Below are 15749 nucleotides of genomic sequence, written 5' to 3'. Positions count from 1 at the left end.
TTTTCTGTTGGTGCCAAAAACTTTCCTCCTCCAACCTTCGTTGTGAAACGCGAATTGGAATCATTTACTACTAAAATTGTAGGTCTATTAATACCAGAAACAACAACTGAGGTGTCGTGTCCATTGTCAACGGCAGTGACAGATTATATAGACTAATAAGATTTAGAGGAGGACAGAACTTCTGTATCGTTGGCAGTTTTATAGAAGAGTCGATTTCAGCAAGAGCAGATTCTCTTGTAGGGTTGGGAGGAGATGGCCCTGTTGAAATTCTCTTTTACGCAACTATTAAAAGGCACAGCAGCTTCTCCTCTGTTTCCTGAGCTGTGTTTTTGCCCTGCCATACTACTGTTAACGACACACAGGCACAGATCCACTCGCTTGGTTTTTGTAGCATTGTTTCCCATCCTAAAAAATATACTTTGACTTCCAATTCACCATCCTATATAGGATACATAGCATATTAGTCAAAACCCATCACCCAAACACGGAGGAATCTTTGATTTACCTTGCTGAATATTCTAGCCGCAGGCTGTTCTACGGTGAATTTGCTATGTTTCAGTACTGAGCTGAAATTGATTTAATGAACAGCTGGCTTGTAATGTCTGTCTACTGAAGACACATTGTATAACCAGTGTGGATGCTACTGGAAGTTGTTTTTAATGACATTTTTTCCTTAATAATGTTAAAAAAAAAACAAGCAGCACCCAACAATGTACTTTAGAGATGTCATATAAGCAAAGCATTCACCGCTGGGAATGGAAAATGGAAACCACAGTGGCAGATCAGGGGATCTTGCTATAGAGCAGTCTACTGCTGTGTAAATGTGGGATTATTTTTTTTACTCATCAAGAGTTTTCAAAAGTAGATGGCCACATCCAACAATGATTAAGCCCTTAAGAACACAAGACAATCCAAACTTGTGCTATCTCTCAATCTCTCTCTCTCTGTTTCGTAGAGAAACTCCTTCATGAACATTGCATGTCACTCTAGCAGATGATCAGCAATGGTGTCTTGTACATTAGGGAAATTGTAATTGGGAAAATATTAGGAGCTTATAATGTGGTAGTAGAACTCACGTTTTGCTTGCAGAAGGATCCAAGTTCAAATCCTGGCATCACCAGTTAAAGATTATTAGGTTGCAAATGCTTGTTTTGAATCTGAAATGCTAAAAAAATAAAACAAACAAACATTTAAATAGCAGCATTTTTGTTTTTAAATAAATAAGCTAATCCTATGCAGATTTACTCGAAAGAAAGACCCAACGAGTTCAACAGTGCTTACCCCCAATAGTTTGCATGGGCTTGCAGTCTTAAGTCTCAGTGCAGTGGAACTTCTCTCTGAGTAAACAAACACAGAGTTGTAGCTGCATATGGGGTTGTTGGTTTGTTTCTTGCCAAATTAGATGACTCTTTTAAATACACTTTTGTTTATTGCCTTCTTTTGAAATGTAATCAGGCTTTAAAAACACCGGCACTATATAATAATTTGTTCTCTCTTAATTTGGGCTTCTGCAGGATGAATACAAACCAGATAAAGCTTTATCAGAGGAAGATCTTAAGAATGCAGTCAGTGTGCACCATGCATTAGCATCGAAGGCGACAGACTATGAGAAGAAGCCAAATGTTCTGAAGCTCAAGACCGCTGACTGGAGGGTCCTGCTTTTCCAAGCCCAGTAGGTTCCCTTTTGGTTCCTTTTGGGATTCAAGAAAAATATGCTCACAGTCAGTGACTGGTAAAGGATGGTGCGTTTTCTCACACTGGATTTTTTTAAAAAATAAAATAAAAAAATTCTTGAATATAAGATAGCATGAAAATGAAAAGGCATAGACTCCATAAACTGATACTGTAGCTCATTAACTCAAACTAGGTTTGATCCAGCAAGCTGAATGTATCACAGGGTAGGCTCTCCATCTTTTTGTTCTTACTGCTTGTGGATTTTTTATTTTATTTGCATGGCAGAATAGTTGCTTGTAGCTGAGAGTAGAGTATGCCAGGAAAGGGGAGAAAAGAGCCAGGTTCTTCTTCTAGCTCATCAAACCCCTGCTGTTCCATCAGTCACTCATCAGCCTGACAGCTGGTGCAGTTTAGTATCCGTTCAAATTCCAGTAATGCAGCTGTGATCCCTTATTTGTACTTAGAATCGTAGAGTTGGAAGAGACCACAAGGGGCATCCAGTCCAACCCCCTGCCGAGCAGGAAACACCATCAAAGCATTCTTTACATATGCCTGTCAAGCCTCTGCTTAAAGACCTCCAAAGAAGGAGACTCCACCACACTCCTTGGTAGCAAATTCCACTTGCGTGAAGGCATCGACCTGGTGTGCAGCACCCCAAAACTGTTCAGATGTGGCAGCAGGTCCTATTTACACCCTGATGCTACTGATTGGATAATGAATGCAGCAACTTCAGCAGCAAGACAGAGATGGGGTTGGGGTCACTTAAGACCCCTAAGCGTTCCCTTTTCCTCACTGGGCACCCCATTGATTCTTCATTCAGTGTTTGTACTTGGTTTGGGGCACTGCTATAAATTCAGTTGCTATGCCACCCACCTTCTGCCTAATAGACTGAGGTTTTTTTAAAAAAACATATTAATATTTTTATTGAAAGAATTTCAATTTTAAAGAAATAATGTGGTACAAATGAAAAAAGGGAAAGGGGGGTGAGAACAAGGATGCTTATGAAAGAGAGAGGAAACAATAATAGCTGAGGTGACAGAGATAGTCCTAGGTTTGACTACACCCTCCAAACCAAACATGATTATCACCAAACGAAGGAAGTTAGTTCCCAAATAGAGCTTTAGTCGTTTTCTGGAATAGGGAGTCCAACCAGAAAGCAGTATAAAACTGATGGTGTTTTGTTTTGTTTTGGCCGCATCATCTCCATGCTGTTCTATTTTTAATAGTAAAGAAACATTTACAACCCAATACCCAAGGTGGTCTTGAGGAACAATCTGGCTGGAAGTATCCTTGGCCCTTGCTGGTCACAGTTGCTTGTGGGCTTTGGGGTTGTTGTTGTTGTTTACTCTTGAGGAAGCTGGCAAGGATCTGGTGGAGTGCAGCCAGCCCCTAACATTCTTTAGTCATTTCCCCCCATGGAAGTTTCAAGCCAGCATAAGAAACTATGACCAAGCCTTTGGCTGATTAACGTTATGTGGTATTTTAGGTGTGGTGGTGTGGTGGTGGTGGGGTGTGTGTGTGTGTGTGTGTGTGTGTGTGTGTGTGTGTGTGTGTGTTGTTATGTATTTTGTGTTCTCATTTCATATTTTTATGTTGCGAACCACCCTGTGATCTTCGGATGAAGAGCGGTATGCAAATTCAATAAATAAATAAACTGGAAGCAATAAATCCTTCACTGAGAGAGAAAGCTGCCTTGTCGCAATGAATGAAGCGATGTGTAGACTGCAGTTGAAAACCATCACTGAAGTCATTTAATATTGCAGCCTACAGATATGTCTCTCTATTGTGCCGTTCTTTGGGAAGGTGATTGAATGTGCAACAGTGCCCAGCTGTAGGCAGTCCCAGATGAGCAGATTATCTAGCCCCTTATCCTTCTGGTTTTCCGGGGACTGTTTATGGGCTTCCTACTGCTCTGGTGGATGACTTCTGCTGGGAGAATTAAAGAAAGTGTGCCATCCTGTTTAATTATACTAGATGAATTGTGGCACCCTTCTGGGTAGCTTTTGTGGTTTGGGAACACTGCCATGTAATAATGATCCCTGAAGAGGCTAGGCTGCTGCTCAGCCCCTCTTCTCCCATGGCTCTGGCTCTTTCCAGGTTAAATATTTCAGCTGTATTTGAAGCTTGGTGAAAAAGCACCAAGTATTAGACAAGGTAAACATTTCACCTATTAGGAGAAGAGGGGCTTCTGGGCTTAGATCAAGCAAAGGATGGAGGAAGAAGCAGGTGGAATCTTCCAAGCTGTGCAGTTAGTGCCCACTGTCCAGTATTGAGATGCTGAAGTAGGAAATATGATTCAGAGCAGCAGTTCCTTTTAGGGCAGAGCAGATGCTGGACAGAAAGCAAAACAGACAAGCTCCCCGACTGACTGACCTTTTGCTCTCTTCCACAGGAGCCCGGAAGAAATGGAGTTGTGGATCAACAAGATCAATTCTGTGGCAGCCGTTTTTTCTGCCCCACCATTTCCAGCTGCTATTGGATCCCAGAAGAAGTTTAGCCGCCCACTGTTACCTGCTTCCACAACCAAATTGTCTCAGGTGATTAATATACAGCCCTAAGTGTATTTCAAGTGTAAGGCCACAGAAAGCACACACACACACACACCCCGTTTGCAAAGAGCAAACCATTGATAGGGCAAGTACTTGAACTTAGAGAAGGGAAGTGTTAATCCCTCTGTTTGGGGACATTTTTTAGATTAGTCCAGACCCATGTGAGCTGAAGCAAAACACTGTAGCAAAGCGGAGCAGAGCCTGCAGTAGGAGGATGCCCAGTCTTCCATGAAGGCTAGCCCCAGAAGTTGAAATGATGCTCTTGAGCATGCCTGAAACATTGGACACTTTTGAGGATGGGTAGAAATATTTCAAGTAATAACCAGTAAAATGTTGTTGCACAATCAGAATATATAGAGGGGAGGGCAAGAGGAGCACTGCCTTCTGCATTCAATACAGTGGTACCTCTACTTACGAATTTAATGCGTTCCGAACGCACATTTGTAAGTTGAAAAAAATTGTAAGTCGAATCCCATAGGAATGCATTGGGAGAAAAAAATTGTAAGTCGAAGCAACCCTGTCTAAAAATTCATAAGTAGATAAAATCCTATCTAAACCGCATCCAAGATGGCGGACGGAGCTCCGTTCGTAAGTAGAAACATTTGTAAGTAGAGGTACCACTGTACCTTTGTTAGTCTTGCGCACCCTTGCCAGGGGAGAAGGCAAGTTTTGTCCTCATAGTGAGTGGCAGCTACTTAACTTATACAGGAGAAAGTTTAGGGGTTTACTTGGAAACAGTATTTGGCTAGAGGCAAAAGTCTTTGCTTGCTCTGCTGAACCAATCCTCCTTCCAGCCTTTAAGAATCAATCATGTTTTGATCTGGCCCTACCATATCATCTGCAGAACTTCCTTAATTCTGTTAAATTGTGACAAGAGTGCTGAGACTGATATTTAGACAGAGGCACTTCCAGACAACCTGTTTATTGAGCATTCATCCTTATATAATGAGCATACATTCTCAGTTGTTTGCCGCATGGTTGCATCAAAGCACAAGTGTTATCCCACACTTTCCAGTTCTTTCTCCTGTCACTTTCCTTATAGCAAAAAGTGCAATCTTTTGGGGAAGCAGATTTGTTTCACAAATCATTGTGAAACCTGAATTTGCTAGTACATGATGGAATCCTACCCCAAAATAGCCACTGTCCAGAAGGACACAAACAGACAGAGCCACTTTTGTGGCCAGGTCTCTTGCTCACTTGTTCTGTCTCGTCCTTGCTGCTATGAACTGGCCCCGTAATATTATTTTACCCTGCATTAAATCCCAGGTTAGCTTACAGATTTTGATTATTTTTTGAATTGCCACAGTACAGAAACTGGTGTCTGGCTGCATAATTTCCTGTTTCAGCTACCCATTAAGGAAAATAGGGTCTTGCGGGTTGGTAGAAAGAAGAGAAGGGGAAGCGAAAGGACAGGAGCTTCTTTTAAGCCAAAAGGCAGGAACAAAAAGTGTTATGCTTTCCAATGAGATAGATTCAGGCATAATCTGAGAACCGTCTGCTTTTATCTGTGAGACAGAGAACTTGTCAGTAGGCTCCTGCGCATACTGCAGAGGATGAAACGTGTACTGTCAACTCTGCCTGGCTGCTGTATTAGATGTTGCTGTTCGTATCAAGATGTGACTACGCATAGAGTTGCTTTCGCAGGCTCTGTTTGTTTCTGTACCCAAGATCCAGGGTGGACTAGATAAGGAAGGATAGACTAGGAAGGAAGGAAGGAAGGAAGGAAGGAAGGAAGGAAGGAAGGAAGGGAGGGACAAACAAGTAACTGCTTAGGACCCTAATCCAGATCAGAACCATCTGGGGAGAGCAGGATTTGCCTTTTTCTCTAAACAATTTTTCTCCATGAAATCCCCACCTGCTTATTTGCCCCCAAAGTTGCCATTTTCTGCAATGGTATCTATAGGGGGAAATAGCACCTTGGAGGGGGGTGGGTTTTTTTAAGGGAAAATAGTGCATGAGAGCCCAGATCAAGGCCCCCCTCCAAGTTGCTATCTCTCTTCCTTTTTGCTTCCTTTTTCTTTTAAAGAAGCTTAGGATAGAGGAGTCTGTGGTAAACATGTAGTCTAGCCTGGGTCACCATTTTTACTGTAGTGGCCCAGTTCAAACATTTAATCTCTCAGTTCCCCAGGCACTGTAGGCTCTCCCCCCTGCCCCCACACACACATTGTATGTGAATTGCCTCCCCTTCTCCATGGTTTGCCATTGCAGTGGTTTTGTTTGTTATGCCAGAATTGGGCAAGCTGTAATTAGCATTAACCAGAAATAGCTTTGAAGTCAAGCTTAGGTAGGTTTATAGATAGACCATAATTTTGAGCAGTCCTTGTTTGGTCTGACCTTAATTGGTCCTGAATGAGAAGCATAATAGTTGTGTTTGCATGCAATGGTAACCTATGGTTTAGTGCAGGCACCCCCAAACTCGGACCAGTGGTCAGGGATGATGGGAATTGTAGTCCCAAAACATCTGGAGGGCTGAGTTTGGGGATGCCTGGTTTAGTGCTAAATGGGCTCATGCATTCCCCCCTTCTCCCAGCATTGTCACAAGAAAAAGATAAGCAGCTTTGAGTTTTGATTATCTGCCGTTTAGCGGTCTGAACCATAGAATGTGCTTAAATTTTACTAAAGTTTGTTGGAAAAAGCCAACTTCATAGCAGTTCATTAGCCACTGTTGTCTGAGTCTGGACATCAAGATAAGCTGCAGTTCATCTAAAATGGAAGTGAAGTATAAATAAATGAGCATCCAATAGTAACAGCTAGCTGACCAGGTCTCTTGACTGACCCTCCTGAAAGTTATTTGTTGATAACTGTCAGGGATGCTGGTGGCTACCCTTGAGTAACGACGCTCCACACCGTCGTGTCTTTAAGACTTTTATTGGTGCATACTTGTTCACAGTGCAAGAGATAAGAGAAACATGATGACTGTTCAGTCTCCATCAGAATCTCACAATGGCGCTTTCCGGCTACGCGCCCAGCAAAGTAGTTTGGGGACCCCAAAGCGCCGCCCCTTGCTCCTACGGGAGCTGGCACGCCTCAAATCAGGCGTTGGGGGAAAAGGGCGCCTGTCCGATGCTCCTCCGCTGGCCATTTCCTGCATAGGAGTTCTAGGCTGCAGTTGCGGCTCTTGGATGCTGTCGGAGCCCTCTACCGACCTGCTCACTTCCTCCTGCCCTTCACTGGACCCGTTGCTGGAGCTCTGACTGGTTGAGGAGCTGGACTTTATGATGGGAGGGGGGGCTGTTCTCTGTAACTCCGCCCCCTTACAATAACATTTCTCTGTATTTGTGTTACCTGCTTCAAAACAGCCCCTAGCAATATATTATGATACCTGTACTTAACATTGTTGTCCCTTTCCTTTACATTTTCTAAATATACTAGAGGTTCACTGTGACACGTACCGTTGTCTCCTGCAGGATGATCAGCTGAAATCGCATGAAAGTAAACTGAAGCAAATCTCCACTGAACTAGCTGAGCATCGTTCCTACCCACCAGATAAGAAACTTAAAGGCAAGGAAGTGGAGGACTACAAGCTGAAAGATCATTATCTGGAATTTGAGGTATGTCTGGGTCAGCCACGGCAGAGCACCCTTACAAAGATAGCCACTGCAGAAACAGTGGAAGTTATCCTGTTTCATAGGATAATTAATAGTGGGTTGGCATTTAAATAACTGTTTCAAAGCAAAATTGCAGAATGTCATGTTGTGTGGGCAGTAGCCAGATACAAATGTTAGTAGTTCAAAGTACCTAGGAGGTGTATGTGGAATCCAGCAAACGTGAGATCCATAAATGCTAAATAGAAGAGTAAACGTAAAGGGAGAAGCAGCTGTGTGAGCAGAGTCTCCTTCCTCTGCCTGCTGGAAGGGCAGGTACATGTTCAGAAGAGAAACTCCTTCGGTGCAGAGTCCTCAGCTGACCTAGAAGGATCAGTTGAGGATTGAGGGTTGTTGCCTGTGTGTTTTGTTGTGCATGTGATAGTGAGAGTGGGGTGGTCACACCGACCACTGCCACACAACTTCTTTAGGGTTGTCCGAGGGTGAATGCATTCTTTGAGCTGAAAAAATAATAATCTGCATCTGTTGCAAAGCGTTTTGGGGCATGTTCTGGAGCATGCTCGGTTCACAAGTGAGAATGACCGGGTTTGTTGGTCTTGTTGATCTCCTTGTCTCAACTCAGGGTGCACTGTCAAGCATTGACTCCCGCTGTTGGTTGCGTGAGAAGATAAACAGATGAGCGAGCTGTCTTTCAGGAAAGCTTCTCTGCCTTCGCTGCTTTTCTAATTGAAAGACCTTTATAAGTTTCCCAAGAGCCCTGTAGATTTCGGGGGGGGGGGGGTCGCGGGAGGCGAGAAAGATGCCACAACTTTTTGACCGACAGCAGTGCAGGCAGAAAAAACACCAGGACTTTAGAATTACTGTATGATGACCCAGCATCTGTAGCCCCATTTCCTTTTATTACAGCTCTCTGGCATATGCATTATCTGATGAAAAATGAATCAGCCCAGAGCACTATCAGCATTCATCTCACAAGTTCCCTTATTTGTGAGTGACATGCTTTAGCTATTTAATTTATTTGTCTCCTCACTGCTGGTGGAAGTATAGATACCAAGCGTATGACTGTCTTTCTTCATTTAATTTTAAAGTGGATTTTTCTGGCAATCTTTTTCTGCATGAATCTATCTCTTCAAAAGCTCTTTGGAAAGGCCATTCATAGCCCCCCCCCCTCTCCCTCTCTCCCTCTCTCTCGACTCCCCTTTCATAAAAGCCTTGAAGTCCTCTTGCATTTGAATAATAATGATTACCTGAATTTTGTTTTTTGAATTAAGAGTGTGTGCATTTCCCCCCTCATTGTGGCTTGCAAATAACTTGACAATCGGTTTTTCTCCCCTTTGAAAACTGTGTGGGCAACTGGTGGAACTTCATCAACATTTGCACTGATTCATTGGAGACGGGTCAGAAGACGGCATTGTTAAATAAAATTATTCTGGAAGGCCAGAGTGTGCATTTTGCAACTCTTAAAAGCCTTTTTCTGAATCCCAGCTAATCACTAGTTATTTGAGTTAATCACAGAGCCATTGTATGAGGCTGCAGATAGAACTGCCCTACAACAGAGGGCTGCGTGCTGTTCTAGACAGTGAATAAATTCAGCAGTTTGCTCCTTGCAGAAATACATAGGGTCTCCTGCAGCTCACTATTTTGGGCCTGGTGTGCTTAGTAGATTTGTACCTGGAACAGAATGTGCTTGAAATGCCACAGTCCTCCCAGCTGAGGGGCAGCAAGGGTCTGTACCTTAAAAAAATAATTTAGAGCGAGGCCATAGCTCATTGGTATGCAATGCACAGAGAAGGGCCCAAGGTCTGTCCTTGGCTTCTCCAGGAATGCCATTTTGACATCATAATACCAAATGCCTAAAAATCTGAACAGAAAGGCAAGAACCAGCTATGTGCTTAAGGTTTCGTTGAAATCTTTAGCAGTCAAGCATCCACCCTGTGTGAAAGCCTCTCTTTTCACATACAGATAAAGATATTTACTGATCAGAAATGGGCAGAAAACAATAAATGGCTCCTGTGTTTTCAGCCTTCCTAGCCTATAGTAGTAAAAAGTATCCAAGTCCTGTTGCCCCTTTGTTTTTAATGAAGTATGCTGAATTACATCGTTCTCCAGCCTTGGGTCTCCATAAGTTGTTGGACTAGATCTTCTATCACCCTGGACCATTGGCCATGTTGACTGGCCAGATTTGTTCATTTCATTTCCCCACTTTTCTGAGACTTGTTGGCTAGTTCATCATCAGGGAAACTTTCCAGGTTGATTGCCATAATCTAATGCCCCAAAGCCCTTGGAAGTATTCGTCCAGTTATTCTGTAGGGCAGAAATGTTCAGCAATTGGACACGTATAAATGTACAGATTCTCATTGGCTCCTGGGGATCTAATGGTGTCAGTGTTCACTGTAAATACGCAGGTCCAAAATGAAGGGGGGAGGCCTGTCTGATTCATGGAGAAGGGCATTATCTACTTCATCAAAGAGATGGGGGTTTGTCTTGCTGTACCTAAAATTACAGTGCTTGTGACTGAGCTGGTATATTTTCCACATTAATATTATGGATTGATTGTGAAAACTAGTAACTGGATTTCATCACTTTGCAACAAAACCTTGTTGAAGCCTTGATATATAGATAGATGCCATCTAAGCATTATAGAAAAAACAATTCAGGGTGGTTGTTGTTGTTTTGATGGTGTATACCTTAAAGGACGCAGGTGGCACTGTGGGTTAAACCACAGAGCCTAGGGCTTGCTGTTCAGAAGGTCGGCAGTTCGAATCCCTGTGACGGGGTGAGCTCCCGTTGCTTGGTCCCAGCTCCTGCCAACCTACCGGTAGCAGTTTGAAAGCACATCAAAGTGCAAGTAGATAAATAGGTACCACTCTGGAGGGAAGGTAAATGGCGTTTCCGTGTACTGCTCTGGTTCGCCAGAAGCGGCTTCGTCATGCTGGCCACATGACCTGGAAGCTGTACACCGGCTCCCTCAGCCAATAACACGAGATGAGCGCCGCAACCACATAGTCGGTCACGACTGTACCTAATGGTCAGGGGTCCCTTTACCTTTACCTTAAAGAACAGTAGTTGCATGCACACCCAGAAGTTATACACATCATACAAGCTCCCTGTTTGTTTTCTTAAAAATTATTCCTGTATATTGCCCAAGAAGACATATTCTAACTTCTGTATGTTTTCCCCACCCACCACCAGATAGACATTCCATCACAGAGGGGGCAGACATTTATTCCACTTGTGCTCTTGCTCTCCTCCCCACCCCCCCATGCCCCCCAAAATTGGTTTGGGTCAGGAAAATCCACAGAACAACATGAGAGGGGGAAAACATTTAGTCAGCCAAGCTGAAATACTTGTGCTGACAAAGCAAGCAGAAGAGTATGATGTTGAATTCCTCCCATAGAAGAAGACCTCCCTCCCTTAAACAACATGTAGCTGTTGATCTACCCAAATTAGGTTGGAATGATGAAAAAAGTGTTGGAGTGATCACAGCTATAAATCTGTTCCCTAGAACTTGTTACCGATCCACCTCTTCCAGGTGTTCCACACATCCCAAATGAGGCCCGGCCGCAGTATGGGAACCACTCTTTAGGCAAAATCCAATGGTAACTTAGGGATGTGTGGGACATCTCCACCTCCCCTCTCCCAAAATGTTGATAATCTTCACATTTCCTCAAATGTTTTGCCTGCGGAGGAACCACCTTTTTTTTTCTTCCTAATTTCACTACAGGGAAAATTTCTGTGGCACCTCAGTTTTCTTGCTACCTATAAGGCAATTTGCTATAGTTATGCTGTTAACTTGCTGTGCAGGTGAGTAGGTCCTCTCACCTGGGAAGAAATTGCCTTGCTTGGCTTCCTTCATATATCACTGAAGTTACGCTGTAGATTGAGTCTTTCTTTTTTTCACCTTTTTCTTTTTCAGAAAACTCGGTATGAAACCTACGTGTCTCTTCTCACAGAGGGAGCCGGCAAGGAGTTGCTGAGCACCAATGAGAATGACGGCCCGGGACTGAAGAAATGCCACTCAAGCCCCTCATTAAATCAAGAGTCCCCTCTTAGTGCCAAGGTGAAGCGTAACATCTCCGAGAGGAAAGACTATAGACCTGAAACACCGAGCATCAAGCAGAAGGTTACTTAGGGCAACTGAGGCAGGCTGGAGGAACAACATTATCGCTCGCTCTTTGATAACCTGTCCTTTGCAAAAACAAAACAAACAAAAATTAACACATCTGCCTGAATGGGGTGTTAGTGACATTTTCAATTGTAAATTTTTGTTGTTTCTGTACAGGTTGTTGGAGATGTTTTGGCTTCTGATTTGCATTTGCCTAGTTCATTTATCATAAAGCAATTGATCCAGTCCTTTTAAAAAGAGAGAGAGAGAGAGAAGGAAAATAAGGTACAGCAAGGGAGAGATTTGATGATGTATTTATCTCTCTCATCTTTTTATATTATTTTGTTGGCTTGTAATTTTCATCTCTCAAGTCATCTGCTGCTTTCCTGCAGTAGGGCAAGTAACTGGACAAAACGAAGCTTACTGAGTCGATTAGCTTTGTGAACGGATTCTTGCATTTTCCAAGGTGGCACAATAGTAGTCTCACTATTAAAAGAGACTAGGTGAAACTGCACATCCTTGGGGAAAATTAAGTTTCCAAGTGTTGCAGAGCTCTGCAACTAACATATGGTGGAAGCCAGGTCAATTGCTGGACTGTGAAAAAACCCAGTTGTGATCTCTGAGCCCCACACTCTGTAAGGGGCTAAAAAGCGAAGGCTGGATGCAAAGGGGGGGGGGAATTGAGTTAACAAAGCTAGCATACTAGATTTAGACACCAAGGAAGGCCTTTGGTGATCTGAAATGGCTCCAACCAAAACTGGGTTATTTTTTCCATTTCATTGAACTGAAGGTCTCAACCATGGGCCTCTCTGTTTTATCAGCGAGTTGTGCTACCTGTACAGTTCTCAACAGTATCTTAGTCATACAATTGCTGTACAGACAGCTGTAATGTGTAGTATTTATTTTCCATCGGCATTACGATCCTCCTCCAGAAGTATGTTCAGGCACTTTATAGTCTAAAAGACTGCAGCTGAGAATTTCTCTCTTAATGCTGGAATGTCTGAAGGGACAGCATGTTACCCAGTTCCCTTCTGTAACTAAAAGTCATGGAGACCTAGAGATATGGCGTTTGGAATGACAGCTAGATCCTTTCTTCCTGCAAATGAAAAGCTGGCTCCATTCCAGCCACCTTGTGCCAGCCAGCAGATCCCTCCAGCTAAAATACCACCCACCAGAGATAATGCCCTCCACATTCTGTTTCCTTTCATCGCAAAGAGAACATGGGCTAAGAATAAAAATGATAGATTGTCCCGCTGGCTCCCAGAACAGGCAGCTCAAAGTTAAGGACACACATTGCTCCCATATGTGATGGATGAGGAACCTGCAGCTGTTCACCTGTCGTTGGGCTGCAACTGGCATAATCTCTGGCCATTGGCTATGCTGACTGAGCCTGATGGGAATTCAGCAAAGTGTCCACAGGTTTCCCATCCCTGCTGTTGATCTGGGGGCAGTGTGTGTGTGTGTGTGTGTGTGTGTGTGTGTGTTTCTGTCCGTCACAGACAGGGTAAAGGGTGAGCTTCCACTTTCCCATGAATCCATCTGCCTCAGAGATGAGGAAGAAGGGCTATAGTGACATGCTGTACTAAATAAGAAGCTGCCATCTGCCAGGACACAGGCTAGGTGCAACTAGAAGTGTTGCTCTGTCCCTCAGCCTCTGTGGCGAAAGGCGCATATTCCTGGCATTGACGGTCAGAGTGGCAACTAGTTGAGATTAATCCGAGAAGTGCAAAGAAGTGGGACAGGAATCCCTTGCCACCTGCACCTTCCTAGGGAGACCCAACCTGCAGCTGAGAATTGTCAGCCCTGTTACGTTACGAAGGGCGAAACCGGCCATTAATGTAGAAACGTTGATAGTTACGGTGAGAATGATGAGCCCAGAAGTGTGGCATTTGTGAGGCAGTGGCTTGCAAGTTCTTCTGCCGTAGCTCATTTTTCACCAGTGGTTCGGAAAAGTCAGCAAGCTGTCCAGTTATAATGAGAAGAGAGAGACAGCAATAAAGTGACAGGACCGATTAGCATTGTCGGAGAAGGAAGGGGTGACCTTGGCTTCGCTGCCGTGTGTATCGTCTCTGGTGGAGTGCAGGCAAAAAGTGAAGATGACCTATAAAAGATGGGGGGGGAGCGCCCACTGTTTTGAAAGCCGTGGAAGCAGGTAGAGTTGAGGGGGGAAAGAGAAAGATTGCAGTTACCAACATGTGCAAAGCCATGCTATTGCATTGTGATTCTCTCTGGCATTTTCCATAGATGGAACAAATTGAATTATTCAGGAGCCTTCTGTGTTGCTTGGCTGTTGGCCTCTATGGCTGTTTGCTGGGTGTTACTGAGTGGTGTTTGCAAACTCTAGAATAGCAGTTTTTCTTGGAATGGCAGCGATGTAAGTTCTGACATGGTGTTCATCCTAAAGCTTGCAGTAGGAATTATCGGGTGGTGGGTGGTATTCACCTTGCTTCCACTGAAGGTGCAGAGCCACAGGGTGGTCAATATGCCTCCGCACAGTTAAACCACTGTAGTCTGATGATCAAAGGAGAGGTAGTGACTCTTTATACCCTTCCTTTGGAGGTTAGTGAGCTTTGCATCAGCTAAGATTGGGGAAGGGAGGGTACATATTGCAGTCATGCAACAACTGGGTGACCCAGTTTATGACTCTTTTGAAGGAGAAATGACAGTGTGTGAGAGAGAGGGGGGGAGGGAGTGCACAGAGGATCTGATCCAGTATAATGCCCATATTTGTGTTGGTTACAGTATGCTTTAGGGTGCCCCGATGCAAAGGAGAGCTGGGCTCTTGTATATTTTTAACAGCTTTGTAGGAGTTTCAGGCTGAGAAAAGCTGCTCCTTCTGAGTCCACCTCTTCTGCAACTGTTTAAAGGCACACAAGCACTATCTTCTTTTGCATTCCCCCCTATATATACCCACCCCTTGACAATCTGCACTGTGGGGCAGAGAGCTTTTCTCTTGGCCAGATGGCACTGTCTTGGGGTCTCATCTGAGAGGTGGGTGATGCAGACACTGTTGGAGGCTTAGGGTTGTACTCACTGTAATGCCTACTCAGAATAGACCCAGTGAAATTAATAGACATGACTAATTTGGGGCCATTAATTGCAGCAAGTCTATTTTGAGTGAAGCTTAGTTGAATGCAACCCTTAGTACTTGGTGCCACTTCCTAGGTGCAAATTGGCAGTGTCTTTTAGAGCAGTGGGTGGCTTTGTATTCTGGGGGACAGTAGTACTTGTTTTGCTTGCCTGACAGTGGTCCTTGGGCTGGAACTGCCTTTTGTGCAAACCTGATCCCTTCACTGATTGTTCTATGAGTAAGTATGGTTTGAGTTTGAGCATGGTTTCCAAAGAGAATGAAAGAACATTAAATTATAGAAGATCTCTCTCTCTCTCTCTCTCTCTCTCTCTCTCCAACACACACACAAACACTTTGAGTATTATTTTCTTTCCTGAATGAATGAATCTGTGGGTGTCTTAGTGACCTGGATTGGCCCAAAGGCTTCCAGTGGCCATCTTTGCTTTAGAAAATTGGCAGGGAGATGAGAGCTGAAAGCAGTAAAAGAGCTGAGTACTGGTAGTTCAGGAAAAGGAAGGGAGGGAGGGCACCTGGGGAGATCTGTATCCTCAAAGGAAGGTTCCCCAGTGAAACATTCATCTTGCTCTTTTGCCCAAGGATAAAACATAGCTACTACTGACATGCCATCCTCTCCCCCCCCCCCATTCTTGTTGTTGAGAAGCTCAGGATGCAAACTGAGTCCGTTGTACACCATGTTCCTGTGTGGTAGTTTAAAATGGCTGGGTAACTGCAGAGAAACCTTCTGCTGATCATTTTGCAGTACTTCAGGGCACCAAACTAGCCCCTGAGACGGCAGTTCAAGTTGC

The 15749-nt window shown here is 44.0% G+C and overlaps 1 protein-coding gene across 8 annotated transcripts in view; it reads left to right on the top strand.

The window, feature by feature from the left end:
- Window positions 1-12387, top strand: part of PSD3 (pleckstrin and Sec7 domain containing 3) — a 151606-nt gene extending 139219 nt beyond the window's left edge. For 6 of the 8 annotated variants that reach the window (XM_035140671.3, XM_035140672.3, XM_060268939.2 and 3 more), the window contains 4 exons: window positions 1515-1672; window positions 4067-4211; window positions 7631-7774; window positions 11685-12387. In XM_035140671.3, coding sequence (XP_034996562.3) covers window positions 1515-1672; window positions 4067-4211; window positions 7631-7774; window positions 11685-11900 — 663 coding nt within the window. In that variant the 3' untranslated portion in view covers window positions 11901-12387. The remainder of the gene's footprint in view (window positions 1-1514; window positions 1673-4066; window positions 4212-7630; window positions 7775-11684) is intronic. The other 2 variants (XM_088658981.1, XM_060268942.2) reach the window with 1 other exon arrangement.
- Window positions 12388-15749: the final 3362 nt, after the last annotated feature.

This window comes from Zootoca vivipara, chromosome 15 (assembly GCF_965207765.1).
Source record: "Zootoca vivipara chromosome 15, rZooViv2.hap1.1, whole genome shotgun sequence".
Lineage (NCBI taxonomy): Eukaryota > Metazoa > Chordata > Lepidosauria > Squamata > Lacertidae > Zootoca > Zootoca vivipara.
Note: the sequence above shows the minus strand (reverse complement) of the source record. Positions and strands in the feature narration are given on the sequence as shown.